We start from the raw sequence: 25347 nt of genomic DNA, 5'->3' as shown, positions 1-25347 counted from the left end.
ACACTCGTTTGAAAAATATTCTTGAGCTAACTTTATTTTTAGTTGTGCAAACCAGGCTGACACACGATTAAATCATATTGCATGTTCACATTTTGAAGAGAAACTAGCAAGGTTTGTTTCCAGCCATGATATGCCAGGTGAAAGGCATAGCCTCAAAGAAGGTAACTAAAGTCATATTGTTAAAAACTAAAATAATTACTGTTTAATTCGGGTAAAATGTAACATAACCATGCATACAATCTTGCCTAGTTTCTCTTTAATAGTTTAGACTAATAACATAATACTTACTCTTTATTGAGTGGATGAATGCTGGGTTCACCGCCAATATTAGCCTAACAGTGTTTAACTGTAAATGTATCATTTACAGTCAGAACCAAGTGAAAACATAACCATGCTGTAATTTTAAAATGTGTTACAGCTTTAAATTACTGTAATTATTTTTTACCCATAATACATTGCAATTTACAGTTACACCTTGTAAAACAAGCTTCTGTAATTTTTTACTGTAGAAATTACAGAAATTTGTTACAGTGATCAGTTTTGATGGTGAGAGGTTCAGTATGTAAACATTGTTAATGCAACCACGTGTCCTACTCTTTGTTTTGCTCTCAATGTCTCCTAATTTCATATAAATAGAGGGACATAGCGGAATGTCTCCACAAAACAAATATTGTTATTGTGTTTTCTGGTAACTCATAAGAGACAGTATCTTAATCCATAGTAAGTATTCCATGCTGCTGTCATTTATTACATTTTATGACTCGAAGTTTTTGCAAAACCACGTACAATAAAATATATTGTAAATTTCCACTGACGCAGTCCTGATTGTCATTTGCATGGTCATTGTTCTTTTTTTCTTTCCTTTTTTTTTACAATGGGTGAAATTAGAGAAAATCCCCAAATAAACTTTGATGACCCCACAAGACACACACACACACACATAGAGTTGTAACTTTATGTAATACACATCAGTTTCCTTTGTGAAGAAGAAGTGCCTGTGAGTCACTCAGTGGTATACTCATACAACGTTGTGCTGAAAAGGCAAAATGAGATGGACGACGTCAAAGTATTACAATGAGTCAAATAATGTGTGTCTCTCATCTCTTGTTTTCTCAGAATAGGTAAGATATTATACTGTATACCATCACGAAAGACAAACCTTATGTTACATTTTTCTGCCAAAGAAAATAATAAAAAAATAATCATATCCTTATATTAATAATGATAACAATAATAATATTGATACAAATGTAAAATGTGACCACCACCACAAACTTTAATGGAAATTTCAGTTTTTTTAATTAGAAGAACAAGACCTCCTTGGCATAGATTGTTAAGTGCAGAATTATAAAAAGAAAATGCAACGGCTTTTATTATCCAGAGCCTTTAAAGTCTTGCTCACTATATACTGTCATAGATTCAATAGTAAATGGATAAAGTTGTAAAATGGTCAAATCTCTTTGACACATCTATCCAGATCCTTTATTTGGTTAGTCTTTGTAAAAGCTTCTTTGGCATGAGTTGGTCGCTTTACAGACCTGTTTCTGGGCTGTTCATCCTGGCAGATCCTCTCTCTGACTCTGTCAGATTAAATGAAAAGCATCTGTAAGCCGTTTTCTTTGGAAATGCTTTCTGTGGTTTAAGTTAAGTCTGGGTTTTGTTTAGGTCACTGAGGGACAGTCACAGACGCATCCTCTGTCTCAGGTCACCTGCACTGGCGCAGGTTTTCTCAAACAGTCTGTCTTTATTTCATCCCTCAGTCCTGAACAGTCTTGCTGTCCCTGCTGCTTTCAAGTCACCTCTCTTTAATGCAATTGGCACCACAGTGCTTCACTGTAGGGAGTGTTTGAACCGTGATGAGCAGCTCCTGATTTTACCAGACATAGTTACATTTTTTGTCTCAACAGAACTTTTAGTCAGTCTTTTGATGAATAAACTGCAGTTTGAGGTTTAGTTTGAAGGAAATACACATTGACGTGTTGGCAGAGTTGCACCAGTGTGAGGTAAAGTGGCTCAGCATTTACCGTTTACATCATAACCTGATTTTATTTGTATTTGTTCCCTTTTTTTTTTCAAGGAACCAGTAGTCCTCATGTCCTCCAAAACCTGGTTCTAATGAGGCAGGACCTCCTTTCTGTTAAGACTTGAATTGTGGTTAGATTAAGGTTAGGTTTAGTCATTAAATGGTTATAGTTAAGGTTAGGGAAAAATAATTTAGACTTTCCAAATGAAAGGAAGTTAATGTAAAGTCCTGCACACGTGTTTGCATGTATGTACATATTTATATATATATATATATATATATATATATTACTTATTTGTTTTTATATACATTCATACATGTTACACACTTCCACTTGAATTTGTTAATTTCTTGTTTACATTGTTATTCTAGTCACTGTTCTAATCCATGTTTTAATGACTGCCCTTGGAGCCATCAAATGCATTGAAAATAAGTTTTTGAATTCAATTTTAAATTTGAATGTAATCAAATTGGCGGTTGTGCCAGAGTCCAAATAACTAAATTCAGTCTATTGAGTTAAAGAAAATGACACAATGTTAAAGAAGAGAATCATTTTTTTGAATAAGTTTTGGAGCCTTTTTATGAAGACAAAACATTTTTTTTACAAACTGATTTTAATCAGATCATCCGACGTTAGTGTTCACAACTTACACAAACTTAAAGAGAAGCAGTCACACATACAGTATGTACAACAAAGACCATACATTTAATATTATAAAGTGATAAAACAAAATATAAAAAAATATCACTCCATGAACTTGCAGCATTTGGAATCCAGTATTTTTGATGAAGTAAAAAAAAAAAAAAGAAAAAAGAAGCCTTTACATGTTCAGAAGCTAAATTATTATTAAATAGAAAACAATTGCACTCCTTTGTACATTCATTAAGCTGACAGTTCAAAAAAGACAAAACAATTCAGATGAGCTTTACTTGTCAGCAGTCCTGAACAAACCAACAAACAAAGGGAAACTGTAGAAAATACATATATTTCATTATGAAACCAAATCCTTCTTCTCAAACAGCGAGAAAGCAACAATAATCGAAACACAACTGCCAGCCCATTTCACATAAAATAGTGTATTTACATCTTAAATAGTTTCTCTGTTTTCACAGACTCTCAAAAAGGTTTCTAGAAAACATTTCGTTTTGATTAGGTCTGCCTGGAGTATACAGTATAGTATATTTTTCTTCTTTATTCATGACTGCAGACAGATACTGAACACTCAAATTCCTGGCATCACCCATTACCTCATATAATCTTAGCCACCTTGTTTTGGAATTTTGATAAAAAATCAGTGACAGGAATATTTGACCTCATTTCCTTTCTGGCAGAATACATCTAGGCACTATGAGCACAGCTTGATATAATTTGTGACCCATATTCCATTATGACCTGATCCACTGTGTGTCTGTGTTTTGTGTGTTCACCATTTGACAATGCGTTAGTGTCTGTTTATGCTTCAGAGAGTGAATATTCCAGTTTGTACCATCTTTTCCCCCCTATTCATTGAATGGCTTATGAGCCTTAAAACACAACTCATCCTGAAGCATGCTGACAAACATCTTCTCATACAACTTGTGCGCTGACGTGGTCCCTATGATGCGGCTGATCTTCTTCAGGCCTCTGAGCAGATGGCGCGGTGCGCCCTGGCTGCGCAGCACTTTCAGACTGTGAGACAAACCTTTGGCTAGGTCCAGGTTGTAGTTTGCAGTTTTCCATAGGTGAAGAAGCTGCAGGATGTACTGCCTGGGCAGACACGCGGAGACCACGGCCTGAACATCTTCCAGCTTAACTTTCACCCCTGGAAGGCTGTTGGTGACCTTCAGGAGGTCATCCAGCGTGAGGTTCTTCAGGCCGTGGCAGCGGGACACCTTTCTCTCACAGTGGTTCACACCTAGAGAGACAAGGCACAAAGCATAAATTCACAACTTCAAGACTTAAATAAGAACTAGGGTAAAACTAACATGCCTTGACATAGTTTGCACCTTGTATGATGCCGTGCAGCTTGTCCTGGTCCTTGTTCTGCTCCCTCCACAGTCGCAGAAGATGGAGGACCTGCTGCTGAGGAGAGCAGGCTTTCTTCAGCCTCTCCAGGCTCTTACGGTCCACCCTTCGCCCGGGAAGACTCTCTAACAGCCGCTCCAGGGGCATCGAGGACAGTTGCAGTGAGGCTAGAGACTGGAAGACTGCCTCCTCACATAGGGTCACATCTGGAGTCAAAGACAGAGACAAATAGTCTGTGTTTTATAGTGCTTTTATAGTTCTTAAAGTGCTTTAAACTACATATTGGTATCCTCTTTTTCCCCACACATTCATACATATGAAATTCTTTTTCTACCACACATCTGTCTCATTCACACAGTACCGGCACAGTTGCCATGGAGGCTGCAGGGAAACATTGTCTGCATGTAAACTGGAGGAGCTGGGCATCAAACCCCCGACCCCTTCCTTGGAAGACAACCCATTCCACCACAGCAGCTCCAGTAACATGTCAATTCATATTCCATTCACATAAAGATGTAACAAAACCATAGAGACTGTCAGCTTAAAGCTGTGTCAAATAAACATTTGGCCTGATATAACCTGCTACTTAAAGTGGTAATGTCAACAGATAAATACATCCTGCTGTGAAAGTTTTTTTAAAAAGGAATTATGAGTCACTTCACAGTAAATGATTGAGCATTGTATCCTGCATTAGTCACTTATGGTCCACATTCACTGCTGTTGAGCAAATACTACATCTTGAGTGTGGAATATGGATGAGAAGGTGCATGTGCTTTTACTGTTCTATTCCCGTTGGAACGTTTAGTGGATGTTAAGAGCGTAGTGGGGGCACAGTATGCAATAACCAATTCCATTCAAGTGTATTCTTCTTAGAATCTCATTCATGGGACATTTGGAAAGTTGCCTCGACATGTGACCACAACTTCCCCAAAGACACTACTGAAACACGAATGACATGAGGCTGATTAAGCAAACTTAGCTGATCTATTGAAGTTACACAGAAAACATGCCTATGTCAGTATTTCATCATCGAGTGTCCTGCATTTCTACAAACCAAGATCTTCTGAGACACGATTTTGAGGTAAAAGTATTGCCTTTTCTTGCCTTTTCCCCCCTTTTTCTGCTGAAGATGTCAAAACTGCAGCTGTCATGCGACAGTGTGAAAACATGAAGGACATCAGGAAACGGATGGCGCTGCAGCGTCATTGAGTTGAATGTGTCTGGATGTTGGAACTAGGGCTGTGTTTAATTCACACTGACATCCTGGTGTTTAATCTAAAACATGTAGTAACTTTGGGAATCCCAACTGCTTTCAATCTTACATTTTTGCTCAAAAAACAAGCTAAACTGTTCCAGGATTTGCCACAAACTATCTGTGGTTGTGTAGTCTGCAGGAAGACAATTTGTGAATGAATATTTGAGGAGAGCATCACCCTCCCCGAGGGATAACAGCTCTGTGTGATTTATTCTAAGTATGGTGTGCACTATGCATGAGTGTGCCTGCGTCTATACATGTGTTCTCCAGTGACTCTGGCTTCTTCAGACCAGAGCCTGAGTATTCAGTGTCATATCTGAGGCTTCTCGTCCAAGAGTAATTGCCAGCATCTTTCATAGTTAAAGTCAGAGTAACAAAGAAAGCGGCCTGTGTGTTCTCTCGTTTCTGCTTGACTCAATTTCCTCTGTTGTTGCAGTCTGAGGATATGACAGTTAAAGGGGTAATTGATCCATCCTGGGTCATTATGACAGTAGTGCTATAAACACCACGTTCACTCAGAGCCACTCTGGCTTTCCTCTCTTGCTTTGGGGTTTCAGGCACGCAAGAATTTGGAAAAGAATGGAATTTGGACAACAAACCTGACCGAGGAAATCCCCTTCCTCCAAGAATGAAAATGACCACACATCTAAACTAATTCACTTCTGACTGATTTGAAGTTGTTGACAATTGAGGTCTACTCAAAATCATTATCATATGTGAGTGAGTGTGTGTGTGTGTGTGTGTCTCGCTACCCTGACTCCGGCTTGCTTTTGTCCTCAAACCTTCCATGCAGTGTCTATTACAGGCAGAGCCTTACAAGCACTGAGTTGTTGTAGTGAAGTATAGTGTGTTCTCACCAGTGTGGCATAATGTGTGATGCTGTGAACACTCCAGTGTTGCTGTCCTCTCCTGACAGAGACTATCTGAAGTGGACGTGCCCCACCTCAGTGTCTTCAGGCCAAAGTCGGAGCAGTTTCTGTGGGGCTGACACGGCTCCGTGGCTGAGCTGCCGGCGGAGAAATGACCGGGGGGACACTGCTCACAAACAGTGTCACTCACTGGAGTACCTGGAGGAGATTCAAACAGGGTAGTGTATTCATTTTGTGAATTAAAAACACAAATGGAAAAAGTCTTTTCGACATAAAGTGTGCCTTTTTTCACTTTTCTTTTTTTTTTTTTTTTGTTAAATGTCAAAAGTTTAATCATTTTGACATTTCAGCATTTTCCAGTGTGTGAACATGACATGCGTCTGTTTTGCAACCTGTCAGAATGATAGATAGATGACTGTATGATTCTGAGAATGACTCACATTGGCCATAGGACCTTCTTGGTTTCTCTTAGCTTCTTTTCAAACCACACTGCATGTGTACTATGACTGTTACTATTACGACATTGTCAGACTGACTGGCAGGAAAATAATCAAAATCATGACGATATTAACCTGCCGTGAATCACGTCCTCATTTTATTTTTAATGTGTTGAAGTGAAAACGCTGAGGGAGGATGTGCTATATCAGATTTAACCTTTGACTGTTTCCCGCTCTCCGGCACAGTGCATTCTTTCTTGAAAACATTTCAACAGTCAGCATTTACAACCCGAAACCACCTACTGATAATGTTTCCTGCGACAATGAGGATGTACACTATGAGAACGTGTCACCGATGCACATGCAGTGGTTTCATGTTGATTCTTCTTTTTTCTTAGAATTTCCTGCCCCTGCAAAATCAACTGGCTGCAGTTTGCCATGTAGTTTAAAAATCGATTTAATAAAAAGCTGCATTTGTATGACTTTGAGCAGAATCATTCAAAAAGTTAAAAACACATTTGGATGAAATGTTCTTGGGGTGTAAGTTATGGCCCAAGGAAGAAATGATGAGAATTTTGTAGTGATCCACTGATTCCTTCCTTGTATTGGTAAACTGAGTAACACTGGTGGATGTTTGTGAGTGTTTTCTTTAGTTTGAGGATAGTTTTTTTCCACCATCTGTGCATTGTCTCCCTTTCCAACCTCATTCCTGCTGGCCCTGTTCAATAAATATTAATCTATTCAATGAAATTACATGGCATACATATTTGGAGAATATAAGAATGTATTCTTCACTATGTTACAACACTTTTGACCCAAAAAAGTAATGCAGTCAATCATTAAAAAAACAACTTGAATTTAGCAATATCAAGAATCTAACCTTAGAACAACCACATCACGAGATAAAGGAATGCAGTCATTCAACGCATGTGTTGCTGGAAGACTGTACAACCAAGGGTTTTGTAACATCCTGTGGTTTCAAGGTTTAAACCACAATTCAAGGATTACATAATAAATCCAACAATTTCAAAAAGGGGAATCCCCTGCAATTCACAAGGCTTTCAGTGAGATTGTGGATCCTTGAACGTAGTGGAAAACACTGTGTCATCTTTGACCAGTGTCACCGCTACAGGGGTCCAATGATAACCAGCATCCACGGAAAATGTTATTTCATCTGTGCAGCGGCTGGATTCAGTCGGAGCCGGTTTGTGCTGCGGTTCCAGCAGACATATCGGATTCTGTTCACTGGGATGTTTAAGTTCAGCATCAGTCTGTCTCTGCGTTGCCCACAATGTCATGACGCACCAAGGAGAGAATTTGCATGGAATATTAGATCACGGACGCACCATGTTAACATCATCCTCTGTGGGGCCTGGTTTAATAATTAGCTCATATGGGATGTGCTGCTGTATTGTGAGGGTGCATCAAAGGTTTATTATAATAACTGAGTGCTGACGGGAGCGTCTCTCTCATTGTTATAACACCCGGGTAAGAGGAAGCACAGCTTCACAAATGCAGGGAAAAGGTTGTGACATTTACTGAGACAAATTGATGATCTATGTCTCTCAAGTTTCCTCTTTATTTAAATCATAAAATACGCGTAATGATTTCCGAAGAACAAGTGACACAGCCCTTTGCAGAAATCTCAGGTAGTCATCTCTTTAAACAGAATTAACAACTTAAAGCCAACACCTATTACACATCTTTGTAGAGCCCATTTTTCTTTTACTTTATCAGTCAGAACTCACGCAGGTCTGACCACATATTATTGTGAATTAATGGGTTACATCATATTTTATAATTGGAAATGTCCAAACTGAAACACATCTATGTTTCTGTCTTTTGTAGACATCTGGCATTCCTGGTCAGTATACTTATAGTAGTAGTATATAAGGTAGTATATGAGGCATTCAACCTGCACAATAAACTACAGCAAAGTATAGTATAGCAACAACCCTGACGGATATTATCGCCTCTGTAAAATGGATATCTCGTGTGCAGTCAGGGGTTGTTATAACAGCAGTAGGGTTAAGAGAAAGGCTTTAAAGGAAAGGGAACGTTTTGATCATAAACCGAAAATGAGACGGGGATGTGGATGCAAAACGTCATACAAACTTTTATTTCCCTCAGAGGAATAAGGAAACGCGTTGTGGCTAAAAGCCTTAAATATGAAAAAGCCACCACAGCGTCCCTATGTCTGTTCATTGAGTTGAAAATAAACAAACCAGGTATCCTGAGAAGTGGCTACGCTATGAGAAGCCGGTAAAACATCTAATGATGATTAAGTGTTGTCGATGGTGTGAGCTGGTGTCTAAGGTAACCGTTGACAGTTGTGTCATTAAAACTGGATTGTATTGTCGTCTTTTATTAATTCATGATGCCATTTAATTTTTTCATTCAGCCGTCCACACCGAGCGACAGTGCAATATGATGAAAAATATCCTCCTCTATCGTTGTGATGTCCTCCCACACGAATGGGGAACTGACCTGTTATTTCGACCTGTTATCGAGTGTTTGCACAACATTGTCAAGAAAGCAGACTCTCTCCGTTCACAAATACAGTACGTGGTGGAAAGAGATACCTGCAGTGCTACACGTGAACGGGAAGTCGGGCACTTCCACATTCAAATAATGTATGACGTCTACAGAATGTGGAGTAGAAAGTATGTCACACGACGATGCTTTAAGCAATGCTGCCCCTTGCATGCAAAGAAGGCTGTTGAATACAAACAAAACAAAGCAAGCAAACAAAAAAAACGCCTTTCACATGAACCCACAAAGTCTCGCCATCATTTCTTCTCCTTCTAGTGTATATGCACACAATGTCTTCACTAAATGAAGGATGGTGATGGGAAGAGGAAGACGAGGAAACAGAGGAAAATAATAATAAACAGACTAATTGAACGGCCTCCTGGCTACAGACCATAAGCTACTTCACCTTCTCCACCTACGTCTCACATCTCTGCGTCTCTGCCTGGTGAAAAAGGTGAATTAAAAGGCAGGAAGACAGGCAGATAGGGTTTGTTTCTGCGTATCCGAAAATGAGTCAGAGTTGAAAAAGAGCCAGTGAAACAGATCTCTGAAAGAGACAAGAGGGCATCATGTGAAGGTGTAATCTGGAAATGATGTGTCTCAGTCTCGGCACTAGTTACTTGCTGACGTACCAGCATTACAACATGTTTGAAATTTAAATGATGTGAGACTGTAGAAGGGTGACGTGGCTGATAAAATGCAAGGATAGATAAAATACCCACATTTCGGTTCCCACACTTTCAATATGGTGTATTGTAATTTATGTGGTATTTTCTCACATTTAAAAGGTGGAAAGACTTCCATCCACTGAACTTCACCAGTGTTTCCTCCATTTTAAGTAATTTCTGTTATTAATGTTTACTTAGTAATCAATGCAGTATGCTGTCTGCATCAGCAGAGAACCCACAAATGTCTTATATTTACATTGAAAAATGTCAAATTAAGCCAATCCACCAGAATAAGTGCACCTCATGACTGGTTTGATGGTAATCTGGCTCTTACCTAAAGCTGTCACTCCAGAGCCAAGTGGACAGGCACTGTGTGCGATGCAGAATTCCACCACTAGGTGGAATCCTGGAGCACATTCACACAGTTGGTCATGTGTGCTGTTGCAATGCTGCCTCACCAACTGCTTCTCCTTGCACACCTGAACACAAGAGACACAAAGGGGGCACTGTTACACACTGCACAACTACTGCCACTGAGGGCTGCTGCTGCATTTACACAAGAACAAAGACGAGATATTGTTGTGGAAATATTAAAAAGGTTTTGTAAGAGGGAAAGAGTTTTTTTTTTGGTGCTTCTTCAAAAGCTGTCACCATTAAGATGACTAAAGAATGTTGATAGCATACTCGGGTATCAGAATAGGTCAATAATAAAATCCTCAAGGAGGACATAACATTATACAACATAGAGCTGACCATATATTGCGTAATTTAACCAGTGACAAAGAGGAAATCACATGTACTCTGTGGGAAGATCACTTTCCCACAATGACAATTAGACTTTACTTTTAGTAACAACAACTAAAGTGGAAACACTGGTCAAAAAAAGAAAAGAAAAGAAAAAGAAAAAGATGCTGTACAATGTAAATAAACAGCCTCTGAGGGAAATAGAACAGAAGAACCACAGAGGAGCAGCAGCATAAAGGACAAGCTGTAGAATAAAGGATATATTGCATTTCTTTTCTGATGTGCAGCAAGGCCATATCTTCCATGTTTCACTCAAATATAAGAAAGCGGGTGTCATAAGACACAAGGACACAACTGAAAATGAGATGTTTTGGATGTATTAAAGGTGATAGATGTAAAATATGTACAACAGCAACCTTTACACTGTGTTGATGCTCAAACACATACACCATCTGTTCTATTGTTTTAATTTTGAACATATTTGATTGATTTTAGAATATCAGCATCGGGCAGAGAAAGTGTGTGCAGGAGCAGCAGAGATGCAGTAACAAAGAAAATATCACGTGATGAGAGGAGACAACAAAGCCACCAGTATAAACAAATGGATTAAAACAATGCATTTGTTAAATAACCACTGACAAAGTATATGAGAGAGAAGACTTTTTCTTATTCTTCTCAGGTTGAGACCTGTTTGAGAGGGGTAGTGAGGCTTTTCGTGTTTGGTATTGTTTAGTATTTCTGTGGTCCCTCAGCTGGCATCCTGTGTATTGAAGTACTACATGTTGGGCGGTTGGTGGTGGGTGGTGCAACAGACCAAAAACCAAACTAAAATGTAAACAATTTATTTTGAGAAAACACTGGCTGCACCTTTGTGTTCAGTGAAGCCAGTATTTCATCTACATGATAGAGGCCACTGGCAGCCATACATGTTACCTTAAGCTCTGATGAATTATCCAGGTGTGTTACTGTAGGTGTGAGTGTGAGAGTGGATGGTTGTCTTTATATGTGGCCCTGTGATGGACGAGCGTCCTGTCCAAAGTGTGCCCCACCTTTCGCTCTATGTCAGCTGGGATTAGCACCAGCACACACTGCAACCCTCATGTGGAGACTAAAGTGGTGGAAGATGGATAGATGTAATGTAATATGATATTGATCTCACACATACCGAGGTGCAGTACTGGCATGAGTCCCCCCAGTGCCAGTTCTCAGCAAAATGCCTCTCAGGACAGGGCTGGCACTCTGTGGCTATGTCAGCGGTGCAGTGTCGTTTCAAAGCTGTGCCAGGAGGACACTGGTCACACAGGAGGAAGTCAGATGTCACAGGGTCGCGGTGTTGGTACTTTGGAGGTGCGGCCTGATGCTGGAAGGCCCACGAAAGAGAAGCTGTGAAGAGCTGGAAGAGAGAGAAGCACATGAGTCAACAGCAGTTGTGTATGTCACAAACACATGGTAACTCAAACTTCCTCTAAATAAGAATTGAATGAAAGTTCAGACGTGCGACGTTGCAGCTCCTGGTGGAAAACATCATGCTAAAATGTTTTATTTTTTCTGAGTGCAGTTCAGGAAATCAGCAGAGAGGGCAGCAGGTTCATGGACAAGAATGAATTCCTCAGAGGCAAGTTTTCAAACAATAATAACAGTGCATGTTTAATGTTGCTACAGACAACATCAGCTGTTTATATGACCTTACATCACCACCAATCCACTGTGAGCATACTTTTATGTCAAAGAAAGGTTCAAAAGTAGTTTCATGCACTTCTGAAAACTTTAAATTAATTCAGATGCTGCAGTTGTACATCAGAAAATCAGAAGTGTATGACACAGGATTATAGACATGCATTGTGCAGCCTGTTCTTCTCTGACTTCTGACCAATGATCTCCTACACATGTCAGCAGCTCTGCGCTATAGACTGCATTGTAGCTGACACAATTCAAAGGTGGTGTAAAGCATTTTAATAATGCCCCAGATCAAGAACATACCACACCCCTATCTGTTTCCTGCCTAAAAACAACCAATCCATATGGACATTTTGGACCGTTTGGCAATTTCCTCCAAAATAGTCCCATGTATCATCGGCTTAGCAAGAACCCAAATGTTTGGCCAAATGTAACATTTCAAGATATCAGGTGGTGAGCGAGGCTGACATGCAGCCATGCAGCTGGGCGAGGACACATGCAGAACAGATGTCACACACCAGGCTCCTTCCATCCTGACAGTCCTCAGCCAGTGGCTCCATGGACTGCTTGGACAAACTGACAATAGGCTGACCTTGTGTTGAATGTACAAAACATTCATGCATGTGAACACCGGACTGTATGTATACACAGATGACTGTGTTTGTATGCCATTCTCGACATCCAGTCATCGCCTCCGTCAGTGCTGGCCCGCGCTCTCTGTGGTCTACGCTCCTGAACTGTAGGAGGTTACTGGGCTTCCCTCCGTTCACCACCACAATACAAAACACTATTACCCCACGCTGTTCTACAGCTTTACACTCCATTGATCTCCTTCCTGTTTGTGTGTACATGTATGCGTCCTCATCCCATTTCCATTAAAGTACAGAACTTGGAGTCACAAAACTCTTCCTCACACAGTATGCGCCTGGCTGTGTGTAGTACAACAAATTCAGTTTGCATGCAGTACCACTGAGTAGATAGAGTGGGTTATCTTTCACCAGAGGGTTGTGCTTTTGACTCCCAGCTCCACTAGTCTGAAGGACGATGTCACCCTGGGCAAGGCACCCAAATTGCTCCTGATGGCTGTATGGGTATGACAGATGTGTATATTAGAAATAGTATATTAGTATAGTATAGTATCTCTCTCTGCCTGTCATTCCATGTGCCACCTCCTTCCAGTACCCAGCACCACCCAGCAGCCATCTGAGGGGTCCAATAGGGAGTTTAAATATGTATTTATCATTTCTTATATCCCATATAATATATTCTGCTGAGAGTGATGCGATCTGAGCCTACATGTCTTCCTGCTGCAATAATAATGTATTATTTTGACCAGGTATCAAGAATTCTCAGCCTGAAATGAACACACACACAGACACAAAGTCTGGTATAAAGTTGTAAAAAGTAAAGAAAAAGGAGTAAAGGTTGCTAGACGTATAAATAATATAAAGTCATGTACAGCTATGTAATGTTACGTCACATGACAACACTGCACACACTGCGCAAATAGAACACATTCACTTTGAATTGTTCTATTTATATTTCATTTTTCAACAGATGTCATTCGAAAAGATACCAAAAATAGATGAATGGCTTTTACACGCCACGACAGAAACCTAAGCTTTAAATAGCCTCGCGAGCGCAGCTCTTTTCCCGGCAAAACCTATCGGCCTCTGAGCACAACATTTGGTGGCTTTCATCTACAGCGACTTGCTTTGCAGTACATTGACTGCATATGTTTGTTTGTAGCATGGGTGGCCCCAGTGGGCATCAAACCCATAATCACAGTCTTGCTATTCAAATGAAGAAGTGTATGTACACACTATTAAGCCGTGAGACCACATCCAATCATTTCAGGAACATTTGGAGGATGGAGTAAAATGTGGATGAAGTGACACATGGTCACATGTTTGTTTTTTTTGTGGGGTTTTTCTTAGAATCTGGGCTCGGTTCATTTGAGTCAGGATGCATTTATTGGCAAAAAGTGAATCCTCCTCTTTTCAGAGCCATTGAGCCTGAGGACAAGTGGAAGTGGTTGGGGTTTCCTTCACACAGCACCACGCTTTGCTCAGAAACTTTTGAGGGGAACAAGTAAGTAAAACGCAATAGTTTGAAATATCTGAGAAATATCTTCCAAACAATTAAACACACATAATGTTTCAACGGTTTGTCACCCCACTTTCAGACATTATGACTCCAGTGCACAACATTTACTATTTGTTATTCTGGGACTTTAATGGTTTCATGCACAATTACACCTGTCCATGCAATGTTAAATGTACCGTTGTGCTAAAATAAAACAAAAGTCATCACTAAGCTTGTAATTAGAGATATTCGTGTCCATTCTAGTGAGAATCAATACATTTTTAACCAAAACAATCAAGTTTTTGGCAGATGTCGGATTTGCATCAGGACAAGCTAGACTTTAAATCCACAATTATGTGACATTTACACACATTTTTCTTCCATATAAATGTTTGATTTATTTATTATCTGGTCATGTCAAACTACAGGCACAACCACACGTTTCTACAGAAGATGATAAAAACTGTCAACTTTTTAACTTATTGGGAAAATCTCCTGCGACTGGAGGAGATGTTGAACTTTTCACCCTCGTTGTCGCCTTAGAAGCTGCCATCTGACGACATCAGGGACGACCGCTGGAAACCCAAATTACACGGCAGATAGAGGCCACTGACAGCCATAATTATAATGTTAGCATCATCAGAGCGAAGCTCGTGAGAGTCATTTCCTGAATGCAGCACCACTAGTTGACAAGAAAAGCATGGATGGAAGGTAATGAGTCTTACTTTCCCTAAGCCACCGCTTTGAAGATATCCTTGAGCAAGGCACCGCACCTGCCATGTAAATGACTGTGACTGCAAAGAAAAACTGGAGTTGCCCTTTCCCAGATAAATAACGGTAAAAATAAAATCACTAGCCAAATCATCTTCATCTGACACAGTTTGCTTATGCCAGTAAATCCCATTTGAACCAAACTGAGACGCAAATTGCGTGTTTGTGTAGAGGAAATGTCTGTTATTTAACACATGTTAATCCTCCTCAACAGCACAAACAACAGCACGTGTGTATTCCAGATATTCCAGAGCGCGGCGTGCTACACAAGGCCACGCATGACTGCGGAGATGGACCACACTTGCCACAACATGCAACATACAAGTGAGACACAGTGAGACATCCAGTCAGATGTTTACTGGCAGTGAGATGCTCCCCGTTCAAATATAAATACACTTTGTGCAGCAACACATGGTTTTAATTGTGATCATTTCTACAATAATACCAGTTGTTTGGTTAGACAAGGTTTATAGGACTTAGGAGGAGGATTTTTGTTTTTATAGGTGGTGTCAGTTGTCAAAATAAATGCAGTAATCTTTAATGACTTAGTTTTGTAGACATGGACTCAAGTGCATTTGAAAGGCTGCACGACAGAGGCTGTGGCAGAACCGACTTGCGCTCACACAACTGAGAGAAGTAGTCTTAAAATCTACTTTATGTTTGTGGCTGTAAAGAAAACAGCGTCTCTTGAATCAATTATCCAATATGTACAGGAACTAAAAGGCATTATATACTTGAAGCTTTGCACTGACAGTACAGAAGCTGTGCAGAAAAATAACAATGGCCATGTGGAGCAGTGATTAATAATAGAATTTTTCTTTATCTTTGTCAAGTACGTTGTGATTTATTTTATGTATTACATTGAATTTGTTTACCAAATGTTTAGGAAGGGCAAAAGTCAAAAAGAGCACAACTCGATGTAATTCAGTAGCAGTGGAATTATCCGGAATAAATGATCCGGATAGTATTTAACTACCATCCAACAGATAAAGTTAGGGTTCAGGGTTGCAATGGATGCACCCTGAAATTAAAGAAAGAAATAGAAGAGTTTTGCTGGCCTGAGGTCAACATGACATGAGGAGAAGAGACATGACAAAAAGGGACCTAACCACACTGAACCAACTTATCCACCAGGCACATGGCTTCAGTTAACTGTAGAGCGCAGGTGGTCTGTGGGGGGATTCCAACTTTGGCAGTGTGTGTGTATGTGTGTGTGTGTGTGTGTGTATGTCTGTGTTCCCTCCACACGCCCATCCCATTATGCCACATCCATGTTATATTCTGATGATGAATTTGCTGCTCAAAATATTCATGTATAAACTTTTTTCTTAAAAATTGTTCAAGAAATAATATGTCAACATATTTGCGCAATAATCTAAAAGTCAGTAAATTGCAAAACTGACGTGAATCTGCACAAATTAAATTACTTCTGTTTACTTACTTAATTATAGATGTGTGTGTGTGTGTGTAATTATAGATTAGATTATAGATTATAGATAGAGACTAATAATAGATAAACCATTAGTGCAAACGAGAACGGTTGACTCAGGATTCAACTGCTTATTTGTGATCTTGTCTGTCTTTTATAAGAGATTAAAGTAAATTTAAGGACACGTGGAGAAAGCACGAAGGAGGCAGATGATCCACTGTGGCGACCCCAAAAGGGAGAAGCCAAAAGTAGAATAAACTAAATTTCAGTACACTTATAATAAACCAAATGAATAATCAATTAGTTATCAAAGAAGAAGAAAGTTTTCTCATGTTCAGTGATTCAGTAGACGTGAAATAAATAGAGAAACAAATCAACTTGTGTCGTGAGTACAACCAGTAAATGTTCTACTAAATAATAGTCTGACACTACAGAATTCACATACTGAATATTACAAATCAAATGTTCAAAAATGCTTGTAAATACACAATGTGGTCTTTTCATTCATTCATCGTAAACCGTTTTATCTTGCACATGAGGGTCAAGGGGCCGTTGGTGCCAATTCCAGCTGGCATAGCGTGAAACTTAGGCAGGCTATGGAAATTGTTTTAAACATAATAAGAAAATAAGAAAACATTTCCAAAAATGAATCATTTCTGTAGTAGAACTTTTGGCCTTTGCCTTTTTTTTTTACCCCAAACTCCTCAGATGTATATTGTGCCTCAAGCCAACTAAATCAACCCCCCCCCTTTGATATACTGTGTGTCTCACTGATGAAGAGACATTTCCATCTCCTCCATCACAGTGCTTTTAATATCCCTCATACAATAGTGTGATAACGAAACTATGAGAGGCCGTGTGTGTGTGTGCGACCACAGCATTAATACAACAGCTGTATGTTGTCTCTTGTCTTGCTGCTCTTTGTGTCTATTAATCCCACAGCCCTATCCTCACACACACACACACACATGGAAACACCAGACCAATGAGTTCACCACAACTAAGCCACACACACGCCCACTCACACTTCTGCTATCAGTACAGTTGATAGAAAAGAGGAAGTAAGGCGAGCGGGAGCAACTTCCAGAGCTCTCTCAATAAACGTTTGTACTTGTTTGTATAGAACATGTTGATCCTGCACCTTAACACACCATCTGTGCATCTCCCAGCCCCCTTTCTCCAGCCCCCCCCCCCTTTCTCCAGTCCTCATCATGAGGTCTGCATGGTGACCTCTTTGCAGCCTCACCTTGTCTGCGTGTGAACCTGGTGCTGGATTTAGGGAAGTAAGTGACTGATGTCAACGGCTACAACAGTAGGAGTAGGAGTGGAAGCGTGTGGATAAAGAGATGATAGATAATACAAAATACGTGTGTGTGTGTGTGTGTGTGTTTGTCTGGCTACATGAAGATTAGTGGGTGGAACATGCAGGATTTGTTTGGCTGGCGAAACAAAAAGAGAAGTTAAACACGTGTCAACTGAAACACAAAAGTACAGGCAATGATAGGTATTATTAACAACTACCATGTCTATTCCACGGCCATCGTCCTGGGGGAAAAAGAAAAAAAAAAGGACAGCAACCACATGAGGATCATGCACGGAAACAGGAAAAGCACACAGGTGTATGAGGTGCATTCTCCACTGGACTACTGAGCCAAAACAAACTGTCTGGACACAGAAAAACTGAGTGTCCCTTTAACAGAGAATTCCTTACAGGAGGACTGAGCGACTGCGAGTCTGACAAGCAGAAAAACAGGCACACAGGGATCCAGAGGGATGCAGACTGAATTATTGTCTCGATGTTGACAGTCTCGACTGACTGAGTGGTTGGTTACCTGACTCATTAGTTGGCTGAAGGCATTCTTGTCTGGCACGACTGTCTAAATGAAAAAGGTTGAGCGCTGGAACATGACGTCAGAACACAAGTGTGGCAACAGAATGTTTGGTTATAGCAAGGTAGAGGGAATATACACACGTATACGTAGCATTCATTTATGTTTCACCAACACATTGAATGCCCAAACAGTCTCGTGTCTGTATGTGAGCATATGCAACACACGCCATACAGCAAAGCACCAAAGGAAATAATTACCCTGGAGAAGCATTGTGAAGTCAGACCTACAATAACACACCAATACGACATTATTCTGGGAGTGTAAAGTTTCATCCATTTCAAACAAACACACACTAGTGTAAGCCATGACATGCGACCCAAAGTAAACTTTGATTCATTGATTTTAATCTATTTTTTTTTTTTGTGGTCTAATTTTGCAGATAGTGTGTGTTATTAAAAAAAAGGCCCAGAGCAGAGCTCCATCCATTCATCCTCAAAACAAACACAAGCAGGCTATATAAACACAGATCAAGTCCTTTTCCAAAGACTGAATTGACATTTGAAACAGAGTAAACAATGGCATGCTGCAATTTGCACCGTGAACACCCTGCGGCATTAACTCACTTAACGGCGAGACAAATCATTAATTAAAGCTGAATCATGTCCAGGGCTGCTGAATGGAAGCGCACTATCATGTTGCGCTCCCAATGCATCCTCTGCAAACATCATGTGCCATTGACTGGGCATTTAGCTGGGAGCAGCAAATATTACATAACAAAATTATAATAATAATAAAACAATAATAATCACCTGTTTCAGAGGAATGCCTACCTGCAAGTAGGCATGGAAATGCTATGCAAATTGACTACACAAATAGTGTAGCTAAAAAAGTGCGTGTAGTTTTTGTCTCTTATCCAAACAAGCCATGTGTAAAACTGCTACTTTAACCGTCATAACGACCCATATGCACTTAAAGCGACACTTTATTTTCCTTAAGAACTGACCCTGATGCTGCCGCTGACACACACACACACACACACTGCTGCAGACTGATGATGACTGACACTGTAACTCCAATGAAATCCGTGTTAAATAAGCTGTTCAGGGACAACAAGCCCAATAACAAACACTGTAACTCAGTAAGAATCAATGCCTCGCGACAGAAACGACCTGCTTGAGAGAATCCCTGAATGAAAATATCACTGGTGAAGAGAAGAGGAGCCGCAGACGCCCGCGTTTACTCACCACTATCAGTTTCATGGCCGGATTGGATCTCGCTATCTCCCCTGCGTAAAAGTGAACAGCGGGGTGACAGATCTGTACTTATACAGTGCACACACATACTGAGAGGGAGAGGGAGAGAGAGAGAGAGAGAGAGAGCGTGTGTGTGTGTGTGAGAGAGAGAAAACGTGCCCACCCACCTCGCTCTGTCTGCCTCCCTCTCTTCTCACTCCTAAAAATAAATTGTTTCATCCTGGAGATGATTACGCCAAAAAGAAAAAAGAAAAAAAAAGAACCTCAAATGAGACAAAAGTAGCACCGGCTGATCGCCAGAAATAGAGGCTTTACTCTTTCATCAAATCACTTTTTATGAATTCATTACAAATGTAATAAAATCACTACATCTTAGAGGAACACGTATAATCTGCCCTGTCACGTGGCATTCTTATTAAGATATACAAGAATTAAGGATTGTCCTGTATGAAAATTAAAAAAAAAAAAAACAGCATGTCACAGTGAGAGTGATATTTTAGTCAACTGAAAATCCAACATAACTATTTCCATATGTAAATTCTACTGTGCAAATATGTGGGTTTTATGTGACAACCCCTGTATTACACGCAGTGTGTCAAAGTTTCTTTAGCAAGTGTGACTAAAGAAGCCTTTCCCAGCATAAATGTTTTGACAGCATGTAAATACCGTGAGTGGCAGTTGTTTACTCGGACCAGCCAAAGTCATTTAATGAGATTGGTTCTGCTTCTTTGAACTGCCACCAAGGAGGGGACATGGAAAATTCTGTCTCTGAGAAGAACTTTAGATCCAAGTATTCAAAGACCGGAATATTGTCTATCTTTAAGTTATGAGCCATCGCAGTTCCTCTACGGTGCAGGCCCACAATGCTGAGAGACCCTACGAGGAACTGGGTCCTTGAGATTTGGCATCATAATTATACATTTGTGTGGTTTTTTTCCAGGTGTTTTTCCGTAGACTCCAGGTGGTTTTAATAATATTTTATTAAAACATGGTAATTCATGTTTTATAAATATCTTCATCTTTCTATATTTTTCCTTCCTTTAATCATTCAAGATACAAGATAAGATACGCACATAGACATATGGACGTGGTCCCATAGTCCTTCACTGCCATAGGCGAAGATGTTTCACACAAAGAACCATCACATTAGCCTTGAGCCAACACATAAGCCGGACGTACAGTACGCTAAATAATCTGTATGGATAACATTCACTTCTTTACATCTTAAAGAACTGAATACAGCTTAAACTTAGTTATTTTGACAATGAGATGAGATTAAAAGGTCAGTGGAGTGACTTTTTCCAGGGATTGGCTCATTACCAGAGAAGCTGGAAAATGGAGTCACTTGAAACTGCCAAGAATATAATTACTGACATAAGTTCATGCACAACTGTTAACTTGACACAACTGTTGGATATCTGCTCGTGGTCTCTCTCGTCTGTCTCTCCCCCAACTCTCCACAGTCCCCCATTTTTCCTTTCACCCCAACCGGTCGGGGCAGATGTCCACATGTTTGAGTCTGGTTCTCTGTTTATCTATCTCAACAGCCGTGAGATAACGTATGTTGTGAAATAAAATTGTATTGAATTGAATATGTAACATGTCCTTGTTGATTGCTCTCTATGACCTGGATTCAACTGTGTATCCAAAAATATTACGTGCCATGCAAGAGGTTCAAGAAACTTTCATTAAGGTCTCCGCCAAAAGGGGAAACCTGCACGATAAAATGCAATAAAATACAGCCCACGGAATTGAGATCATAGAGGTCAAAATATGTAACAGATACCAGCCGCACTCCTACGCTATGATGTGAGCACATGATGCTGATACAAAACCCTCTGACATCAAACATCCTCAAAATAAATCTGCTTTTCCATTTGTCTTTTCTGTAGCGGCTCACAGAGGCGTGAGCAGAATGTCACAGCGCTGCTGATGTAGAAACACGGGGTCTCAACGTCATCAGAGAAAATACACACTCGCACACCCACAGGTCTCTGAGGCATGCGAGGGAAATCTTAGTGGTGAGGTCACAACTGACCACAGGATGACTGAAAAAACACAGGCGCGAATGCAAAAGTACAGAAAAACACACACACACACACACACATCAGCATCGAGGTCAGGGTGTACCACAACAATGGTGGAAGAGACGCTGGACGTCCACATACACACAGCCAGTTAAACACACGCATTAAAATTTATGTACGACAAACCTTCCTGACGCGTAAGATGGTGGTGAGGTCTGTAGCACACAAGCGGGGTAAATGTGGGTGAAAAGAGTTGAACCAGCTGCATCTGCAATACGACCTTTATGTCTTGTGCGTGTGTATACATATATATATATACACACACACACACACAACACATAACTAGACTGTATGACTCTTAACTGACCCTGACCTCCTATCATAACTATTGTAACTATTCAAATCATAGCCCTAAACTTAATCAGTTTCTCAAAAATGAAGCTCTGCCAGGAGCAGGTTTTAGTATCCATGAGGACTACTAGTCCTGACAAGGTCAGTGTTTATGGCAGAAAAGGTCCTAGAGAAGTAACAAAATATGCAAGTACACACACACACACACATGGATTTAAGTCCAAATAAAACTTATTGTTGAATTACCTAATGTCCTTCTGGCCTGTCAACAATTTAGCTACTTTCTAATTTAGTCTGCCAAAATGTATAAGTCTTGCCACCTCAGACTAAACACTTTACCCCAGTGTTTACTTGGACGTAGCCTGGTCACAGTAGTTCCAAACGTAAACATGAAACGTGTGATAAATAATCCCTGATTTAAATTCAGCTGTAGAGACGTTGACGTCATGCCTTTTGTCATGCTTTTGCTGTCGTGTTTGCATACTACAGGCAAATAGCGGATCTCGTTACCGTCATTCTCATCCACCCAAGGCGCTCTCATTTTCATAACTGGTCTCAAAAACACGAGCGAATGGAAAAGGGAACTGATAACTGTCGATGCGTTGATAGGGGCCTGAGACAGTGAGAGGTGAAAGACGCACAGATACATTTTTAAACTTGTGCAACAGACCCATATGCAAATGTGGTATATTCATAATGTCAGGGAGAAAGAGACAAAGAGGGTCCAAACATCCTCATGGCGGCGCCACAAAAAGCCTGGAATTGACAGTAGAGACAATAGCAACAGCCAAATCTTCAGTGCGGAGAACTTCATTGGGATGAACATATTGTGATGTTTGGATTTGAAAGGGTTTTACCCTCCTGGTTTTTGATGATTACTGTTGTTGCTGAAGCCCTTTATGGAATAGTTCATTTAATCATCTCTTACTCAGGCACAATGCTCCCGTTGAATTGTTGATTTACAAATATGTCGCTCTGCTTCAGGTTTTACCATCTCATGTATGTAAATAAAGTTTTTTGGGGGATTTTTTCATGGAGGATTATTTTTGCAGTTGTTATTAAGTGTTTCATCCATCCATCCGTCCATTTATCACCCCTTCATCACCCATTGAAGCTGATCCCAGCTGGCATTGGACGAATAGTTGACCTATCCAATCGATAGGTTGCCAGTCCATCTCTGGACCAACAGAGACAAACATTCATACTCTACCCCGCATTTCCACCTAAGTCAAGCTGAGATTGGCACCAGCGCCCCCTGCGACCCTCATGTGGAGGATAAAGCGGTAGAAGATGAGTCAATGAGTCAATTGACCAAACTTTACTCATGTTTTTGGACTTTGGTAGAATTCCAAAGAACCCATGCCAACTTGACGTGTGGAGAATATGCAAGCACTAAATCCCTCAGTTATACTGAGATTCTAACCGGTGACCTTTATAGTGTCTCTCCCACATTGAAGTATGTACATTTGTATATTAAGCTGTTGAACCAGTCTTTGTGTAAAATGATCTTGGGACATTGGAAGGTTGTGATAAAAGCTGCACTTAATGGTCACTTTATCACTATGTTTTGAATGGATCTGTGAAACATCAAAATAGCCACTTCATGCGTTGTTTTAAGGTCAGTTAAGTGTAATCCAGTGGGGTAACCTTAGCACAAAATGTTTTTAGAAACTCTCGCCACAAAGCTTTATGTTGCAGAGACAGAGAAGAAGCATGTTGTCTGACCTTCTCATATTCTTCTCTCTGCCTTCCTGTGGTCCACCTCAGAATTTTTGATTCAGGATATTTTATATCTCTTGCTGCCCGGTCTCCTTAAATGCAAATCTCAGTGGACAAGTCTTTATTTAACAAACTGATGAAAAAAGCCAAAACAGTATTTTAGAATCAATCAATGTGGGGCAAAGATACCCAAGGAAAATGTGGACACATCAGAGGAGGAGGTTGGCACATCATCATGAAGGTGTAGGAGAAAAGAAAGCATCTGACAAAGACCTGGAAAAGGGAGTCGCAGAAGAAAAAAATGTCAGACAGACATGAAAAACGGAGACCTTGTGCCCAGTTTTGGAAGTCTTGCCAGTCAAAGCAGTGAGTCACTTGTGACCTTGAGAGAAGATAAAAACAGCAGAGGGATCCCTAGACTTCGACAGCAGCTCATGTGGTCACCTTGTTTTCTCTAGTGAGGTTTCTGAAAATGATTTAGAGGAAACTCTTCTGCTCTGATAGACTGCGTGGTGTCCAGAGTGACGCATGCAACAGGACTCATTCTCCGAAGACACTTGTCTGGCAGAGCCTTTTTCAGAGCATGCCCAGCACCAGGTGAGTTTATTCAAACCGGTTTATGGGGGGAAAAACAAGCAAGACACTTTCACACTTGTATTATACACGGTATTATATTATATTTTTGCTCTTCAACGACAAAATACAGACATTCATATTTGTGTGCATCTTCTAAAAAGGTGAAAGAAATACATGAACTAATATTACAAATAATGCTCAAACATAAAACTATAAAACATAAATCACTAGGTCTGTATGTTGATGAGCCGGACATCAATGTCATGTCACTCACTCAACAGACACATTTAAAATCACGTAGGCTATGTCATTGTGAGCCGCCCAAACAGAGCTCCCCCTACAGTATTGGAGTACATATGTTTTTGACATCACCATACCCATCCATCCATTGTTTACCACTTTATCCTCCTCGCTATGCCATGTACATTTATTGTCAACAGACCCGCTGAACACAAGCCATGGATCCATTCATTCTTGCCATTCAAAAAAAGTTGTGTGACTCGCTCGGTATGACAGATGTTACCTCCTCCTGTCTTCCTTCCGAAAATGGTTTTCTAGGGGGTGTATGTGCAGTGCTGGGAAGCAATTTGTAACCTGGAGTCCTCAGAATCATGAGAGCTCCCCCAATCTTCCCAGAACAACCCATTTCACCATCACAGTGACTCCGAAGCTGTTAAATTAGGGTAAAAAGGCTGCATAGTTCCACGTTAAGTGACCTTTGGATTGCCTGATCACATTTTCAATTTGATTTGCAACTTGAAGACAGTGCTTCTGTCTTTGTGTCTAGAAACATCATGGCTATATATATCATTCAGCAGAAACACTGACAAAACTGCTACCAGGAAAACTCCCACACGACTGAGTCCAGTTTAACTGTTCACTACTGTTTGCTGTTCTCATGTGAACGACATCTTGTAGAGTATTGGCTTCCCAGTAAATGGTGCTTGTGGACCATATAATAAAATAAATGGATTCCCATTTCAGCATTTATCCTGTTTCCACTTAACCTTGACATTCCCTGCAGTGTCTTACTGACATGTATTCACATTCCCACCACTGTCTGACCAGCTAATAAAGGCTTTCTGCTCGTGCAA

General features: G+C 40.3%; 1 protein-coding gene across 1 annotated transcript; it reads right to left on the bottom strand.

The window, feature by feature from the left end:
- Positions 1-2616: 2616 nt before the first annotated feature.
- LOC122774207 (tumor necrosis factor receptor superfamily member 11B-like) lies at positions 2617-19670 on the bottom strand. The gene is made up of 6 exons (XM_044033288.1): positions 19572-19670; positions 11699-11926; positions 10124-10268; positions 6141-6350; positions 4010-4234; positions 2617-3918 (listed from the first exon to the last, which is right to left on the bottom strand). The coding sequence occupies exons 1-6, from the start codon at positions 19584-19586 to the stop codon at positions 3524-3526; spliced, it is 1218 nt and encodes a 405-aa protein (XP_043889223.1). The 5' UTR covers positions 19587-19670; the 3' UTR covers positions 2617-3523.
- Positions 19671-25347: the final 5677 nt, after the last annotated feature.

Source organism: Solea senegalensis, linkage group LG9 (assembly GCF_019176455.1).
Source record: "Solea senegalensis isolate Sse05_10M linkage group LG9, IFAPA_SoseM_1, whole genome shotgun sequence".
Taxonomy (NCBI): Eukaryota; Metazoa; Chordata; class Actinopteri; order Pleuronectiformes; family Soleidae; genus Solea; species Solea senegalensis.
Note: the sequence above shows the minus strand (reverse complement) of the source record. Positions and strands in the feature narration are given on the sequence as shown.

Bases quoted from the DNA above. Each gene is read 5' to 3' on its own strand.
- LOC122774207 (XM_044033288.1), bottom strand. The intron at 10,269-11,698 runs GTATGTGTGAGA...TCTTGTGTTCAG, and splicing joins CATGCCAGTACTGCACCTCG to GTGTGCAAGGAGAAGCAGTT. The intron at 6,351-10,123 runs GTAAGAGCCAGA...AATCTCCTCCAG, and splicing joins CTCTGGAGTGACAGCTTTAG to GTACTCCAGTGAGTGACACT.